General features: G+C 45.1%; 1 protein-coding gene across 1 annotated transcript in view; it reads right to left on the bottom strand.

Moving 5' to 3' along the window:
- The window catches only part of LOC124556104 (uncharacterized MFS-type transporter C09D4.1-like), a 95,047-nt gene that overhangs the window by 63,127 nt on the left and 12,616 nt on the right, over nucleotides 1-19,304 (bottom strand). The window contains exons 2-3 of the mRNA XM_047130128.1: nucleotides 17,228-17,458; nucleotides 13,588-13,729 (exon numbers count right to left, since the gene is read on the bottom strand). Of these exons, the coding sequence (XP_046986084.1) occupies nucleotides 13,588-13,729; nucleotides 17,228-17,458 (373 nt within the window). The remainder of the gene's footprint in view (nucleotides 1-13,587; nucleotides 13,730-17,227; nucleotides 17,459-19,304) is intronic.

Consider the following 19,304-nt stretch of genomic DNA (forward strand, 5'->3'; position numbering starts at 1 on the left):
GCGCGAACATAACTGTGATCTAACACAAGGCACAACAGCGGTACCTTGGACACCACTGAGTTGGTAAAAAGAGCTTACGCCATTTCAGATGCAGATAGTTTAACACAAGAACTAGATCATCTATAAGCTGTGTTCAAGCAGAAAGGCTATACTGACAATCAGATCCGCCGTGCTCTACAGATTGGACCTTCGAAGGAACTAACAGAAGATACGAGCAAATCGGTGGCATTCCTACCTTTTGCGGGGAGCATATCTTCAAAAGTACGAAGAATTTTAAAGAAATTTGATATTAAAAGTGTATTCCGTCCGCCAACTTAGACCAGAGCTCTACTGGGCTCAGTGAAGGATGATTTGTGTTTGAGAAAGAGCGGGGTCTACAAGATTCCCTGCCATTGCGGAAAAGCCTATATTGGACAAACGATTCGTACGGTTCAGGATCGTTGCGTGGAACATCATCGCCACACGCATTTATTTCAGTCAGAAAAAACTGCAGTGGCGGCACATTGTCTTACTGAAGGACATAAAATGTTGTACGATGAGACACAAGTGGTTGCCCCTGTGTCACGGCATTGGGGCGGTGTAGTGAAAGAAGCCATTGAAATCCGGCTTTATGACAATATTATAAACAGAGATAAGGTGTATCCTTTAAGTAAGAGTTGGAACCCTGCTCTGCTTGACATTAAAAAACAACGGTCCTTGTTTCGGTCATCAAAAGCTGTCAATCGCCTTTGATATCGATGTATCGTTCCGGGAGCTTTCACCACTGGCGTGCTGTTGTGCCTTGCGCTAGAGGGCAGTAATGTTCACTCACGCGCGGTGTATAAGGGAGCCGCCACGGAGTGTTTGATTTCAGTTCCGGCGAGTTAGTACGGCGGCCTACTCAACTGAAGATGTTGGCCAGGTGGACCGTCGAAATATTGTGTCCAGATGACGATATGTTCCGGCTGGAGACCCGAAATGAATACAACCAGTTATTACGCAGGAAAGTTTACGGAACCACGATTGTTCTTTTGTTAATAAGCGCAGGTGTGCTACCGAGTCAACTGCTTTTCGGAAATTAAGAAACACTGCATCTATCTGACTTCCTTGATCCATCTAAGAAAAGTGAGATTTGGGTTAAATGATCGATGTTTGCGAAATACATGCCAATTGGCATGGAGGATGTCATTATCTTAGAGATATCTTATTCTATTTGAGCTCAGAATATGTTCTAAGTTTCTGCAACAAATGGATGACGAGGGTATTGGACAGTAGCTTTGTGGATAACTTCTGACACCCTTCTTGTAGTTGGGTGTGACCTGTGTTTTCTTCCAACTACTAGGTACTGTTTTATAATCGTGAGATTTGCGATAGATTATGGTTAACAGAGGGGCTAACTCAGCCGCAAATTCAGTACAGAAGCTGACACGGAGTCTATCTGGCCCTGGGGCTTTGTTGAAATTCAACAATTTCAGCTGATTATCAACGCCACTGACACTAATATCTATTTCGCTCATCTTGTCAGTGGTAGGAGACTGAAATTGGGGCAATATTCTTGGGTTTTCGTTTGTTAATGAATATTTGTCAGTGGGGTTATGGTTTTTTGCTTTCGTCTTGCTGCTTTCAATTTAGTTCCTATCCGTCCTTGAATGAGTGGAGTTTTATAGCACTACCAGCCTTTACGTACTACCAGAATTTCTTTGAGTTTTGTGTCAGATCTTCCGACAATATTGAGCTGCAGCAGTCGTTGAAGGCTTCACGCATTGTTCTCTCTACAGCCACGCGCTTTTCATCTATAGCACTACACCTGGTTTTATTCCCATTTATTCCAACGCAAAAATGTGCCGATTTCTTGCTATATCATAATCTCCTGCTATATCCAGTCACTCGTCGATCAGTCTGGTGTGCGTAGTCGAAGACAGCAGAAGAAAAGTTGACGTTTTAAAATTCGAGTTTAAGAAATCATTCACCCAGGAGGATCGTACAGACATACCACCCTTTGACCGTTGCACCAACTACTGCATGGACAAGATAGTAATAGGCATCCCTGGCGTAGAGTAGCAACCGAAAGAGTTGAAAATATATAAGTCAACAGGACCGGGCGGAGTCCTAATTCGGTTTTACAGTGAGTTCTCTACGGCACTGGCCCCTTACGTAGCTTGCATTTATCGCGAATCTATCTCTCACCCTTCGCAAAGTTCCATGTGGCTGGAAAAAAGAGCAGGCACTCCTTTATATAAGAAGGGTAAAAGAATGAACCCTCACAATTGTAGACCAATATCATTAACATCGGTTTGCTGCTGAATTCCTGATAATATTCTAAGTTCTAATATAGTAATTTTCCTGGAGACAGAAAAGCTTCTGTCTGCAAATCAGCACGGATTTAGAGAGCATCGCTCGTGCGAAATTCAGTTTGCTCTGTGAACCATGGATGAAGGGCAACATATGGATTCCATTTTGCTAGCGAAGGTACGAGCATGCGGAGTGGGTTCCCAAACATGTGAGTGGCTCGAAGACTTCTTAAGTAACAGAACCCAGTATGTTATCCACGACGGCTAGTGTTCATCAGAAACAAGGGTATCGTCAGGACTGCCCCAGGAAGTGTAATGGAACCGCTGTTATTTTCTATACACATACACAGAAGAGCCAATGAAACTGGTACACCTGCCTAATATGGTGTAAGGCACGCGAGCACGAAGAAGTGCCGCAACACGAGGTGGCACGGACTCGACTAATGTGTGAAATTATGCTGGATGGAACCGGCACCACGAATCCAGCAGGGCTGTCCGTAAATCCGTAAGAGTACGAGTGGGTGGAGATCTCTTCTGAACAGCACGTTGCAAGGCATCCCAGATATACTCAATAATGTTCATGTCTGCGGAGATGTGTGGCCAGCGGAAGTGTTTAAGCTCAGAAGAGTTTTCCTAGAGCCACTCTGTCAATTCTGGACCTGTAGGGTGTGGCACTGTCCTGCTGGAATTGCCCACGTCCGTCGGAATGCACAATGGACATGAATGGATGCAGGTGATCAAATAGGATGCTTCCGTACCTGTCATCTGGTAGAGTTGTATCTAGACGCATCAGGGAGCACACATCGCTACAATTACACACGCCCCACGTCGTTAAAAAGCTTCCAGCGGCTTGAAGAGTCTCCTGCTGACATGCAGGGCCCATGGTTTCTTGAGGTTGTCTTCATACCCGTACACGTCCATCCTTTCGATACAATTTGAAACGAGACTCGTCCGACCAGGCAACATGTTTCCAGTCATCAACAGTCCAATGTCGGTGTTGACGCACGCAGGCGAGACGTAAAGCTTTGTGTTATGCAATCATCAAGGGTACTCGAGTGGGCCTTCGGCTCCGAGAGGCCATTTCGATGATATTTCTCTGAATGGTTCGCACGTTGACACTTGTTCATAGCCCGTCATTGAAATCTGCAACAATTTGCGGAAGAGTTACAGTTCTGTCACGTTGAACGATTCTCTCTAATCGTCGTTGGTCCCGTTCTTGCAGGATCTTTTTCCGCCCACAGAGATGTCAGAGATTTGATGTTTTAGCGGATTCCTGATATCCACGGTACACTCGTGAATTGGTCGTTCGGGAAAAGCCCCACTTCATCACTACCTTGGAGACGCTGTGTCCCATCTCTCGTCCGCCGACTATAACAACATGTTCAAACTCACTTAATTCTTGATGACCTGCCATTGTCGCACCAGTAACTGGTCCAACAACTGCGCCAGACACTTGTTGTCTTATACAGGGTGTTACAAAAAGGTACGGTCAAACTTTCAGGAAACATTCCTCACACACAAATAAAGAAAAGATGTTATGTGGACATGTGTCCGGAAACGCTTAATTTCCATGTTAGAGCTCATTTTAGTTTCGTCAGTATGTACTGTACTTCCTCGATTCACCGGCAGTTGGCCCAATTGAATGAAGGTAATGTTGACTTCGGTGCTTGTGTTGACATGCGACTCATTGCTCTACAGTACTAGCATCAAGCACATCAGTACGTAGCATCAACAGGTTAGTGTTCATCACGAACGTGGTTTTGCAGTCAGTGCAATGTTTACAAATGCGGAGTTGACAGATGCCCATTTGATGTATGGATTAGCACGGGGCAATAGCCGTGGCGCGGTACGTTTGTATCGAGACAGATTTCCAGAACGAAGGTGTCCCGACAGGAAGACGTTCGAAGCAATTGATCGGCGTCTTAGGGAGCACGGAACATTCCAGCCTATGAGTCGCGACTGGGGAAGACCTAGAACGACGAGGACACCTGCAATGGACGAGGCAATTCTTCGTGCAGTTGACGATAATCCTAACGTCAGCGTCAGAAAAGTTGCTGTACAAGGTAACGTTGACCACGTCACTGTATGGAGAGTGCTACGGGAGAACCAGTTGTTTCCGTACCATGTACAGCGTGTGCAGGCACTATCAGCAGCTGATTGACCTCCATGGGTACACTTCTGCGAATTGTTCATCCAACAATGTGTCAATCCTCATTTCAGTGCAAACGTTCTCTTGACGGATGAGGCTTGCCGGCCGCGGTGGTCTCGCGGTTCTAGGCGCGCAGTCCGGAACCGTGCGACTGCTACGGTCGCAGGTTCGAATCCTGCCTCGGGCATGGATGTGTGTGATGTCCTTAGGTTAGTTAGGTTTAAGTAGTTCTAAGTTCTAGGGGACTTATGTCCACAGCCGTTGAGTCCCATAGTGCTCAGAGCCATTTGAACCATTTTTTTTGAACGGATGAGGCTTCATTCCAACGTGATCAAATTGTAAATTTTCACAATCAACATGTGTGGGCTGACGAGAATCCGCACGCAATTGTGCAATCACGTCATCAACACAGATTTTCTGTGAACGTTTGGGCAGCCATTGTTGGTGATTTCTTGATTGGGCCCCATGTTCTTCCACCTACGCTCAATGGAGCACGTTATCATGATTTCATACGGGATACTCTACCTGTGCTGCTAGAACATGTGCCTTTACAAGTACGACACAACATGTGGTTCATGCACGATGGAGCTCCTGCACATTTCAGTCGAAGTGTTCGTACGCTTCTCAACAACAGATTCGGTGACCGATGGATTGGTAGAGGCGGACCAGTTCCATGGCCTCCACGCTCTCCTGACCTCAACCGTCTTGACTTTCATTTACGGGGGCATTTGAAAGCTCTTGTCTACGCAACCCCGGTACCAAATGTAGAGACTCTTCGTGCTCGTATTGTGGGCGGCTGTGATACAATACGCCATTCTCCAGGGCTGCATCAGCGCATCAGGGATTCCATGCGACGGAGGGTGGATGCATGTATCCTCGCTAATGGAGGACATTTTGAACATTTCCTGTAACAAAGTGTTTGAAGTCACGCTGGTACGTTCTGTTGCTGTGTGTTTCCATTCCATGATTAATGTGGTTTGAAGAGAAGTAATAAAATGAGCTCTAACGTGGAAAGTAAGCGTTTTCGGACACATGTCCACATAACATATTTTCTTTCTTTGTGTGTGAGGAATGTTTCCTGAAAGTTTGGCTGTACCTTTTTGTAACACCCTGTATAGGTATTGCCGAGGCAGTGCCGTATTCTGCCTTTTCGCATATCTCTCATTTGAATATGCAAGCCTATACCAGTTTCTTTGGCGCTTCAGTGTAGATATCAAGTGGCTGGGGTGGGCAGCTATCTGCGGTTGTTTGCTGATGATGCTGTGGTGTACGAGAATGTGTCGAAGTTGAGTAACTGTAGAAGGATGCAGGATAACTCCCAGAATTTCTATTTAGTCTGATGAATATCTGCTTGCCCTCAATGTAGAGAACGCTAATGAGCAGGAAAAATAATCCTGTAATATTTGAACACAGCATTTTTGGTGTGCTGCTTGACACGTCACATCGATCAAATATCTAGGCGTACCGTTGCAGAGCGATGCGAAAAGGAACGGGCACTTAAGTATCGTAGTAGGTAAGGTGAACGGTCGAGCTCGATTTATTTCAAGAAAGCTTAGCTCATCTATAAAAAAGAGCACATTTTGAAGATCAATGGGTCCCATTCTTGAGTACAACTCGAGCGTTTGGGACCCCCACCAGTATGGATTAAAGTAAGACATCGAAACAGTTCAGAGGCGTGGTGCCAGATTTGTTACCGGTAAATTCGATCAACAAAATATAACTTCAATCGTAAAATATGTTAATTTTTTCAGCTTCACGATCTCATCATACTTATTTCCTTTATTCATAACTTGAACACCGTTTTAGTCCTTTGTCGAACCAGTGTGATATTACACGTAATTCATTCAACTAGCTGGTGAGAATAGGAGCGTATGAGATGATAAACTCAGATCACCGGCAATCTCTCTCGTGTCATATTGTTTCTGTTGGATCATTCATGTGACACTATCACTAACAACACAAATTGTGGTGTCACCGCCAGACGCCACACTTGCTAGGTGGTAGCCTTTAAATCGGCCGCGGTCCGTTAGTATACGTCGGACCCGCGTGTCGCCACTATCAGTGATTGCAGACCGAGCGCCGCCACACGGCAGGTCTAGTCCAGAGAGACTTCCTAGCACTCGCCTCAGTTGTACAGCCGACTTTGCTAGCGATGGGTCACTGTCTACCTACGCTCTCACTTGCAGAGATTACAGTTTAGCATAGCCTTCAGCTACGTCATTTGCTACGATCTAGTAAGGCGCCATATTCAGTTACTATGAATGTATTCTGAACAGATAATATTACCTCACATCAGTATAATTCTTCCCTCCTCACGCCAGCCTGCGTAAGCTAAAACGCGTGCATTTCGGCCTCCACTAGTAACACGGTGTTAGCTCTTTTGCCAACACAACAACAATAATGCCCAGTAATAGAAGTCATGGCAGCTATTCCGAAATATGAAGGAAGGCTATAATTTATAGGTTTCCGCTACTTCAAGGTAATTACAGACGGAGCACAAGCTCTGAAAGGACAAGTTTGAGGAAATTAGTAGAGGCTGGCTCTTTTTAAGGAAACCAGCCAACTTGAGCCTTGGGAACTACGAGAACCCTCAATCAGAGCGCCCCTGCGGTATTTCCACTTCACTCCTCCCAGGTGTGTGTCCAGAGTTTCATTACACCATTGGCTGAGCTCATTCTGTATTATTTGAAGACTAATGTAAATGGGTAGTAATAACTGAAGTACTCCTTACATTTTATAAATATGTATGTAATCTACATGAACATGAATGTATTTTTTAACATATCCTCCTAAACTGTTGGACCGATTTCAGCCAAACTTGGTACATATTTCACTTGTTATCTGGAAAGAAACACTCTGGTGGTAAGAACCACCTCCCTTCCGAAATGATGGGAATGGGGCTGAAAAGAATCGTAGCTCACGGCACGTAACTACCCGAAGTACATTCATGTGTTTGAGAATGAGAGCACTTAGCGAACTGCAGCAAACTTAACACAGTTTCAAATCTTTATGTAACTTTTCCCTGCTGACACTCGACGCAAAATGACGAAAGAAGAAAGTTTATAGCCGGCCGCGGTGGCCGTGCGGTTCTAGGCGCTGCAGTCCGGAACCGCGGGTCTGCTACGGCAAAGGTTCGAATCCTGCCTTGGGCATGGATGTGTGTGATGTCCTTAGGTTAGTTAGGTTTAAGTAGTTCTACGTTCTAGGGGACTGATGACCTAAGATGTTAAGTCCCATAGTGCTCAGAGCCATTTGAACAAGAAAGTTCATAGCTTACTGCATTTTCGCTTTTCATGCAGTAACGCTGTCGCAACGGACTGTTTTTTTTAATTTATTACTTCTTTACTACTAACTTTATTCCTAACATATTTTGCAGACAGTATCCACATATACTACTAAATGTAACTGCAAAATTATACCATTTTACGACCCATAGTTCGGGAGATATGACGTCATAAACATTGAAATACATGAAGAACTGGATTTTCTTAAAACGGAGAGCGAATTATCGATACTAAACTCATCCAGTGTTTGATAATGAGAACACTTAGCTACTTGCAACTATCTTTGAACATAATTTCGAACCTTTCTTAAGCTTTTTCCCTTTTATATGTTTAACGTCAAATATTTGCCACATTAACTCATTTATAATCAGAAGTTAGAAGCTGTGTTACACAGGGAAGTTAGGCGCTTTAAACAGTCGGGTTTACTGGTTACTTGCTGCCTGGAAAGAAATACTGTGGGCTTAAGAACCACCTATTTCCCATAGGGGTCGCAATGAAATGGGGGTAACATTGAAGCATAACTCAGGAACACATGGAGCATTTTCAACCATATTTGTTAGGTACATGACTTAGTATTCGTATAAAAATACTGTAGGGTTATGCTTCCCCACTACCGATTGGTTGGGGGTTTGTATCAGAAGAGGCGATTAAAAATGTTCGGAAATGACCGGTTTCTATTTGTTTCCTGTATTTAGTTGACTTGAATAATTTTAAATGTATTAATTACTGTTTGTTTCTTATTTGTGCTGTTCAGTGTGTCAACTAGGACTCGAGAATGAGCACTGCAGCGAGCTAACAATTTTGTCAGCGTGTTTCTGGATTTAAGGTCAAGTCACATAGCTGAATAACTCAACAAACTGACCTTCCTCTTTGGAGTCGAATGATGTAAAACAGAAGAGAATCAGAGTATACTGTATACGTGCAATCTGTGTCACGTAGAGATATGTTCTGCATCACCTCCTAGACCCATTGATCGATTTCTACTAAACTTAGTACACATGTTACTTACAATCTTGAAGTAAATACTGTGGGATAAAAAACACAGACCTCCGATTGGGATGGTGGGGGATAACGAGATGATAGACAGAGACGGGGTGTAGGAGAAGGTAGGCAGAGAGAGGGGGAAGAGGCCCGGAAGAGATAGGGGGGGAGGAGAAAACGGACAGGGAGGGGCTGGAGTAGGCCATAGGCGAGAGAGTTGGAAAAGGAGATGGACAAGGAAAGGGAGGGGATGATGGGCACAGCGAAGAGCATGAGGAGGTGGACAGACAGAGGCAGGTGGAGGAAGAGAGGGGCAGAGAGAGAGGGGAACAGGAGATAGACGAGACAGGGAGGAGGAGGAGATGGAGAGAGAGGAACTGGAAGGAGGTGGGCCAATAGAAGTTTGGAATAGATAAATACGTGGCCAAAGCCAAGCTAGTAATTTCAATAAATAAGAAGTCTCGAAGTACAAATGGCACCTCTTTTCGGTTTTATTTATTTAGAAATGTTTATTTGTTTAGAAATGAAGCTAAATGCTCACTGGTTACACCACAGGATGTGCATTCAACACTTGTTTTTCCCACCAATAATATTGACTGTTTCGTGGTTTTCTAAAATCATTTCACTCACTTGCCAAAATGATTTCTTCGAAACACGACAAGCTCGTGTCAGCCTCTATGAGGTGAGCTACACTGTGCGGTCACATTAATGTGACCGCCTGTCATAAGCCTGAATACCACCTTTTGCAGCGCCAACCGCTGAGAGACGTGTAGGAAGAGTATCAGTGAGATTCTGGAAGGTACCGACAGTGATGTGGAGCCATGCCGGCTCAGTGCTGTGGCCAGCTGTTCTCGTTCGAGGATCCATGGCGCGAACTGCCCGATCGAAGTGGTCCCACAAATTCTCGATTGGGTTTAAATCCAGGGAGTCTGATGGCCAGGGAGGTACGGTACACTCATCCTGGGTTCTTCGAACCACGTACGTACACTGTAAGCTGTGTGACACGTTGCATTGTCCTGCTGATAGATGCCATCGTGCCAAAGAAAAACAAACCGCATTTAGGGGCGGAAATGAACCCCAAAGATAATCGAATACTTTTGTTGATCCATTGTGGCTTTCAAAATGACGAAATCACCGAGGGAATGCCACGAAAACAATCCTCAAACCGTAACGCCCCTCTTTCTGCTTGGAATCCTCCAGTGATTGTTGCTGGGTGTCTGCTTTCATCTGTCCAAGGAGCATAAAACGTGATTCATCTGAAAAGGCCACCTGTTGCCACTCAGTGGATGTCCGGTTGCCGTATTAGCACGCAAATTCCAGCCTCTGTCGCCGATGAACAGCAGTCCGCATGGGAGCATTGGCCAGGAGGCTGCTGCGGAGGCCCATACACAGAAACGTTCGCTGAATGGCCGTTAGGAGACGCTGTTGGTAGCCCTTGGTTCATCCGGGCAGGCAGTTCCTCAACGGTTCATGTCCATTCGGCCGTAAACATCTCCGCTACCGTCGTTCACCCTTGTTATTTATGGCCCGTGGTACACCATAGTTAACCTCGGCACCGGTTCTGGATAACGCCATTTCGTTATACATGCTATACAGTGAGTTGACAGAAGTCATGGGTAGCGCTATGCACATAATACAGATGTTGGTAACATAGCGTACACAAGCTACAGTATAAAATGCCAGTGTATTTGCGCAGCTGTCATTTGTACTCAGATGATTCATTTGGAGAGGTGCCCGACGTGATTATGACCGCCCGACGAGAATTAACAAACTTTGAACTCGGAATGGTAGTTGAAGACAGACGCATAGGACATTCTATTTCGGAAATCGTTAGAGAATTCAAGCGTGCCGAGAATACGAAATTTCAGGAATTACCTCTCACCACGCACAATGCAGTGGCCGACGGCCTTCACTTAGCAACCAAGAGCAGCGGTGTTTGCGTAGAGTTTTCATTGCTATCAGACAAGCAACACTGCGTGAAATAACAGCAGAAATCAATGTGGGACGTACGGCAATTGTATCTGTTAGGATAGTACGGCGAAATTGGGCGTTTATGGGCTAGTAGCAGACGATCGACGCGAGTACCTTTGCTATAGCACGACATCACCTGTAGCGCCTCCCCTGGACTCGTCACCATACCGGTTGGACGACTGGTAGGTAAACCGTGGCCTGGTCAGATGAGTCCCGATTTCAGTTGGTAAGAGCTGATGGTACAGTTCGAGTGTGACGCAAACGTGACGAAGCTAAGGGCCCACGTTGTCAGTAAGACACTGTGCAAGGTGACCGTGGCTCCATAGAGGGATAAGTTGTGTTTATATGGATTGGACTGTGTCCTCTGGTCCAACTGAACCTATAATTGGCTGGAAATGGTTAAGTTCGGCCACTTGGAGACCATTTGCAGCCATTCATGGACCACATGTTCCCAAACGACGATGCACCCTGTCACTGCGCCACAACTGTTCACGACCGGTTTGAAGAACTTTCTGGACAATTCGAGCGAATGATTTGCCCACCCAGATTGCCAGACATAAGGCCTGTTGAAAATTTATACAACATAATTGAGAGGTCAGTACACTTTAACCACGGCGGCACACGAACAGTTTACAGACTTAGCCGTTTTGGAAATGCTTCCACCCTTGGCCCGAAAGCCAATAATCATACCCTATTGGACAAGAGATAAATCGTTCCCTCTCCACATTATAACAACTGCGCTGTTTTCCATGTCCCATGAACAGCCTCTACCGGCTGTCACCAGTCGTCTGTGAGTGGTTATTGCACGTTGACGTCAAACACAGGCGGGGGTCACATTAATGTGACAGGACCGTGTAGTAATCCGTTTTTAGTGGCCTAGAAACTTATGACATGTCATCCTTTAAACTTATTTACTTTTGCATCCAAGAAACCAACACGTGTGCAGGGTGTCCGTGAAATCATATTCGACAGGTTGTAGAGGGTAATTACGAAATAAAGTTATAAGCAGAAATATTTGTGTCAAAACGGTCTGTTTTCTTGTTACAAGAAAAACTAAATATATTCACGAATTTGAGAGCGACCGAAGCAGAAGTGGAGGAAAAATGCAACGCTGTAGAAGCATGCATACCAATGGGAAAGAAGCAACTGTATAAATACCAAGAGCTCAGATGGTAAGCCATTGCTAAGAAAAAAGGGACACACAAAGGAAACGAACTTGTAGACAATACTATGCAAAGGGAAAATAGATGGAGATGATACTGTGAGCACTGAAAGACCTAAGTCGATACAAGGCACTTGGTGTAGATAACATTCTCTCATTAATTAGAGCCTTGGCTGTACGGACTATGATAAAACTGTTTCATCTTTATGAGAGAAGTAAACAACCTCCAGGCGTCAAATTGAGTATAACATTCCCCATTACAAAGAAGGCTCATGCTAACAAGTGTGAATATAGCCGAACAATTAGTTTAATAAGTAATGATTTCAAAATACTGACACCAATTAGCTACAGAAAAAATCAAAAACTGGTAGAAACCGACCTCGGAGAAGATCAGTATGCGTCCCGGAGAAATGTAGGAACATGCGAGGTAATACTGACGCTATGACTTATCTTAGAGGACTGGAGAAAGGCAAACCCACGTTTATATCATTTTTACATAAAGGAAAAGCTTTTGACAAAGTTGGCTGGAATACACACGTCAAAATTCTGTAGGTAGCAGAGATCACATACAGCAAACGAAGGGTTATCTACAAATTGTACCGAAACCAGACTGCAGTTACAGGAGTGGAAGAACATGAAAGACAAGCAGCACTAGAGAAGGGAGTGAGATAGGTTTATAGTCTATTATCTGATGTTTCTTCACTTGTACGTTGAGTGAGCGTTAAAGTAAATCATGGGGATATCTGGAAAGGGAATTAAGGTTCAGAGACAAGAAATAAAAACTTTGAGGATTTCTTATGATATTGTTATCTTCCAAGATCAGTGCAACGGAATGGATGGTATCGGGAAAAAGGTTATAAGATAAATATCAACTAAAGTAAAACAAATGTAATAGAACCAAGTGAAGTAAGGCAGGCGATGCTGAGAAAATTAGATTAGGAAATGAAACATGAGTTTCACAATTTGGGCAGCAAAATAACTGACCATGATCCAAGTACAGAGTATAGAAAATGCAGATTACTAATAACAAGAAATGTGTTTCTAGACTAGAAAAATGTGTTTACATTGAATATAAAGTTAATTGTTAGGAATCATTTCCGGAAGGTTACTGCTGGAGTGTAGCGCTGTGCGGCAGTGAAAGTAGACGCTGAACAGTTCAGACAAGAAGAGAATAGAAGTTTTTGAAATGTGAGGCTATAGAAGCATGACGAAGATTACATGTATGCGTCTGATAACTAATGAAGAGATATTATTCGAATGGGAGGCATAACCTTAATAAAAGAAAGGGATCGGTTGACAGGACACATTCTGAGGTATCAAGGAATCGTCAATTTGGTAATGGAGAAATGTGTGTGTGTGGGGGGGAGGGGGATGAGTGGAGAGAGCGGGCGAAAGGAGGGGAGTGGCGGGACGGGTGTTAAATATTGTAGGAGAGCAAGGCTTGACTGCGGTAGGCAGATGCAGACTGATCTAGGTTGCGCGAGTTATTCAGAGATGAAAAGAATTGTACAGCACAGGCTACTGCAGCTGCTTAAAACAAGTATTCGGACCGAAGACCAAAACAACATCAATATGGAGGAGTTTCATCTCTGAACAATGTGTTTTCACGCCAATTACCAAGAACTAAAACATCAAGTAAGAAATTCCCGGAGGAAGGGCGACTGAGTTACACAGGCAAAACAAAGAGTAAATGTGCCACTAGATGAAAATGATAAAGTAATACAATAAAGAATATATGTTCGAGTGTTTACAACATGAAGTTCCACTCACAGAACAAAATGAGTAGCAGGATAGCGGTTGCTGCTGCGGCCACGCCGTAGGCAGACACGCGGAGATCGTGCCCTATGTCCTCAATGTTCTCGTGGTCCCGCACCAGCAGAGGATTCACCAGCAAGCTTGTAGCCACCCCTATCTGAAACATGAGGTATATTTCCAGTTTCCCGAGCTTTGGCAGGTTGCATTCATTATATGAGATAGCGTCTAAAAGTACCTATGGACTAGGTGTTACTCTAGCCACTCAGGCTGTGTGTGAACAATGTAGGTGGTAGTAAAGATGACTATAGCAGCACGGCAAGAGATACATGGTTGATGCTGTCCACTTCACTGTTCATCGAAGGCAACCTCTATACTCTACATCGACGTCTTCTCCAACAACGGTGCAGCTGCAGCCTATGCTAAAATTTGTGGTAACGCACAGTGTGACACTCACAAATAACGATCTTAAATAATCACTTAGCTGTTCGCTTACTACTAAAACAATAATCAACATCAATGTTAACAGGATACAATCTCTGTTTACAGTAGCCTACTGTTAATAATGTTTTACAAGAAACTCCCCGACCACTATATACCTCACAGTAAGTTATCTATTATGGCAAAATATACCGCTTGTAACCTCTCATGTTCATCAACAATAATTGTAAAAAAGTTACTAATCTTCAAGCAAAATCGCCGTTGGCGTGAATGTAGGCAATTTATACCTTCAGAACACTCATAAATATCTTCTATGATTGAGCAATGTAGGTAGTGTTCGGGTATTTTTATTTTTTTAAAATATGATAGTAGAAGTGTGAAACAAAATAAATAGGTTATGAGTATGACAACTGAGTTACTCCCGGCGTATAAAACGTTGGAACAACTTACGGGAATGCAGAAGCGTGATTTCTTCGACAACAGCTAATATTTCGACAGATGAAGACAGTGTCATTTTCAAGAAACAAATGCACCGAGAGATCTCTGTGCAAGGAAATTTAAACCCTTAACAGGTGAGGTAATACCTACCAAAAACCATTATACGGCATGTGCCGAAAGACAGAAAACACACACAAACGCGCACACACACACACACACACACACACACACACACACACACACACACACACACACAGAGAGAGAGAGAGAGAGAGAGAGAGAGAGAGAGAGAGAGAGAGAGAGAGAAGGAGTGGACGATAATACGGAAACACATTCCGATGCCTAGTATGGTACATGAAAACATCGTTGGCGCTCAAAACAGATTCCAGTCGTCTGCAAATGGTTAATAACACGTCCTATACGGTTTTCAAGGGAATCTTATACCGTTCTTAAGGCAAATTAATGGCAAGTTCAGCTAACGAAGATAGAGGTGGGTAGCGATCACGCATCCTTCACTCCATAGCAGATGACATGGGTTTAATAATATTGAGAGCTGTGTGAACAGGAGCCCTATCATCTTGGAACATAGCATCACCAATGGGGAACAAATATTGTACAGTGGGATGGGCCTTATCAGCCAATACGGTCACATAATCCTAAGCGGTAATGCGACGTTACAGAATAACCGTGGGGCCCATGTAATACAACGATATGTCTGCAGAAATCACCCAGCCTCCGCCATGTTTCACTCTTGGGACGTAAACTGGACCAGAAGTTGGAAATAGTATGAAACAAGACTCATCTTACCAAATGACGCTCTTACACTGCCCCGTAGTCGAGGTTTTATGGCTCCCCCACCACATTTGTCGGTCACGGGCATTTCCAGCACTAGCGTGCAGTTTTGGAATTCCAGGTCGCCTCCAATTCCCCGCTTCTTGATCTCCTTTCGTGTTGTTTTGGTGCTAACAAGGTTCGCGAGTGCGACATTCAGTTCTGTAGTGACTTTTGCCACTGTCGTCCTCTTATTTTTCGCGTCCGCAGTTCGTGGTCTAATGGCTAGCGTTGCTAACTCTGGATTACGGGGTCCCGGGTTCGATACCCGGCCGGGTTGGGCATTTTCTCTGCCCGGGGACTGGGTGTCTGTGTTGTCCTCATCATTTCATCATCAATATCATCATTTGTGACTGAGGCTAGATTGGGCTATGTACAAAAGTTGGACTGTGTAAAAATATTGGGACTTTGTACGGGCGCTGATGACCGCCCAGTTGAGGGCCGCGCCCCCCCCCCCCTCCCCCCTCCCCTATCAGCATACGGTATAACTTTTTTTTGTTCTTTTTTTTTTTTTTTTGAGGTGCCTCTTCGAACACCAGACATTTCGGCTAGCTTGGTTACGGAAGCACCCACCAAACGAGCACCAACAGTTTGCTCACGTGTGAACACACTTAGCTCGGACATAATGCACTCATACTACACAGAATACTGTTCTGATCACTACTGGCACGAGTATTGTGGACACTGCACAGGAGCCGTTTGTCGTCAAATGCAACAGCGTGACCTGCAGGTTTTCCTAGCATCTGCATTTGTGTTCAAACATGAATTTCTCGCAGTGTTCCCGGTTTTTGGCCAACCCCTTGCACATACACACACCCAGAACAACAGACCCTAATACAGAACCAAGTATGAACTGCATCAGAAGTTGTCGATAGTAAATATTAATTACCAGAAGGTGAGCAAGCAGCATTACCTTTCCCCTCTGTTGTGTAGCCAGATAGAGAGCAGGTCAATCAACATGGGGATAGAGTTAATTCTACTTGCTCACCCGTTGTGTGGTGGCATTAGTTGTTAACGGTTTGCGTGTTGTCTTTCTACATATGCCGTATTACGGTTCTCGGTCGGCGCAGTCCCGTGTACTGACGGTTAAATTTCTTCACACAGCGCTCTCTCTTTGCATGTGTCTTGGAAAATTATGGCGTGTCCTTATGTTGAAATGGCGGCAGTTATCGAAGACGTAACCCGGTCGCATTCCCGCAAGTTCTTTTTACAAATTATTAGTAATTATGTAATTAATATTTCTTGTAATTGTACGTTTTTGGCCGGCCGGAGTGGCCGTGCGGTTCTAGGCGCTACAGTCTGGAGCCGACCGACCGCTCCGGTCGCAGGTTCGCATCCTGCCTCGGGCATGGATGTGCGTGATGTCTTTAGGTTAGTTAGGTTTAATTAGTTCTAAGTTCTAGGCGACTGATGACCTCAGAAGTTAAGTCGCATAGTGCTCAGAGTCATTTGAACCATTTTTTGTACGTTTTTGACATCTTTTAGATCACTATATGATGTGTGCACGTACCGACCAAAGCTCTTTTAAAAAGAGAAGTAACTAATTAGAAACCCAATGAGTTAGGTGGCCTGTACAAAAAAAGTAGGTCAAGAAAAATTAGAATACAAGCACATTCCGGATGAATGTAATATGTTAAATCTACGGTAAGTATCGCGCATTTCAAATAACGGGTCCGTACAGCGACTTGTATTTACGATGTCACCCCAGTTCCTAAGATCTCGGATTAGAAATGAAGGTAGGGAGGAGGATTAGGTTTGAATGTCGAGTCTATGTCGAGATCATTAGGGACGGAACACATTCTCACCTTTTCAAAATTACTAACGCGAAATTCGCCTTAAGCTGTGTAGGAAAGATAAGGAAAATCTGAATCCGTCTTAATCGGCGTCCTCTAGAATGCGAGTCCGGTGTCTTAGAACTGCGCCATTTCTGCTGTAAGGAGAGGTTTACCTGGTAGCCGAAGAAGCCGAGCGAACAGGCAGTGGAGACCTCCTTGGGGCCGAACCAGATGAAGGCGAGCGCGGGTGGCACGGGCAGCATGAAAGCCTGGGCGATGGCTCCCAGCGTCTGGCCGGCGAACAGCAGCCAGAAACGCGCCACCGCCCCTGCCGCCTCCACAGCCTTGAGCCACGTGCCCGCCGCGTTTAGTGCAGATCCCACCGCCAGGCACAACCACAGACCCTGGAATCCATATGCAGCTTCCAAAAGCACAACCCCTAGTATGAGAGACTAACGTAGAGCTCCGTTTTTCAAGCTACAGTAACAATAGAGTTCCTACTCCTCGCTCTATAGGCCCAAAAGGATGTCTACCGTCCGCCCGTCATCCTCCACCATGCAGCGTCTTGTAGATGCGGTATGGAGGGACCTGTGGTCAGTACACCGCTCTCCCTGTCGTTTTTCCGACATTCCAGACCTTGGAGCCGCTGCATCTCAATCATGTTGTTCCTCAACTGGCATCATGAGGTTGAGCGAATCCTGTACGAATCCACCCGCCAAGCGAAAAGCCTTGGCAGTCTGGGAATCGAACGCTTGCCCTCACCTTGGCAGTCACCTACGCTGGCCACTCAGCTATGGAGGCGGACTTCCGTTGCCCGGAAAAAAAGGAGAGAGAGAGAAAGAGAGAGAGAGAGAGAGAGAGAGAGAGAAGCACCCACGGCCAGCCGTCAATGTAAGTAACTTCGAACATGTACACGCCATCGTCGGGTAGTTAAATTATTAGAGTTGAAATTATCCTTACAGATATTGCATTACAGTTGTTCATTGTTACTGTTGTTTCCATGTCCAATGGGGGAATATAAGGCGCATGGATAACGTCAAATATTGACTGATCACTGTGGATAAGATGGAAATGCCGTGTACTCGTATGAGACAGCGGACTGCGTTATCAGATACTTGCAGTGTTTGAAAGGGGCCTCGTTGTTGGTCCCCACTTGGCTGGCTGGTCGAATCGTGCAATATCCAGACTTCTGGGGCATCCGAAGGTAACAGCGGTCCGATGTTGGACTGCTTGGGAATTTGAGGGCAGGCATTCTCTTGTCAAGGTTCCAGTCGACCACGTCTGACTAGGTGTCCCTAGAAACCCTAGAACAAGTGATGGACTCCTTGCTACATTCTGTCTTCCCGCTCTATTGATCGGAGACTAGCAGTAGCCGGCCTAGGGAACTGCCGTCCGACGAGTAGGCTGCCATTAACACCACAACACACACGGTTGCAATTCGAATGACGCCACGACAGGGAAGTATGGACTGTTGATGAATGGCATTACACTGTGTTGATAGACGAATCGTGATCATGTACTATCCCAAATAGCCACCGGTGGCAGGTATGGTGGCGACCTGGTCCTGTTTTTCCAATGTTTTGAAGAGGCACAGCGGTTTTACTTCTGTCATCATGGTGTGGGGAGCCACCAGCTAGCAGTAACTGAGGGATTCCGAGCGGTCTAAGGCACTACAGTCATGGACTGTGTGGCTGGTCCCGGTGGAGGTTCGAGTCCTCCCTCGGGCATGGGTGTGTGTGTTTGTCCTTAGAATAATTTAGGTTAAGTAGTGTGTAAGCTTAGGGACTGATGACCTTAGCAGTTAAGTCCCGTAAGATTTCACACACATTTGAGCATTTTTGAATTGAGGGACTAAGACACCACAACGGTACGTCAAGGACATCCTGTGTGCTTATGTGTCATCTCTCATGTGACAGTATTGAGATACGGCTTTTCAACAGGACGATGTTCGTCCACATAAGAAATGTGTGGCTGTGGACGGTCTGCATGATGTTGAGGTACTCTAGTGGCCAGCAAGATTCCCAGATCTGTGCCCGATACAACATGTGATGGACAAACGCGGACATCAACACCGTCCCAGTGCCACTTAAAATATTTATGGGTCAGCTTGCCTCAGGAGAGGATACAACGGCTTTATGACAACCTTCCCAACCGAATCAGTGCATGAGACCAAGTCAGAGAACCTACAATGTCATACTGGTAAGTGGGCTCATAATGCCAAGTTCTTGGAAAACCTGACTCGATTTTTCA

Source organism: Schistocerca americana, chromosome X (assembly GCF_021461395.2).
Source record: "Schistocerca americana isolate TAMUIC-IGC-003095 chromosome X, iqSchAmer2.1, whole genome shotgun sequence".
NCBI lineage: Eukaryota > Metazoa > Arthropoda > Insecta > Orthoptera > Acrididae > Schistocerca > Schistocerca americana.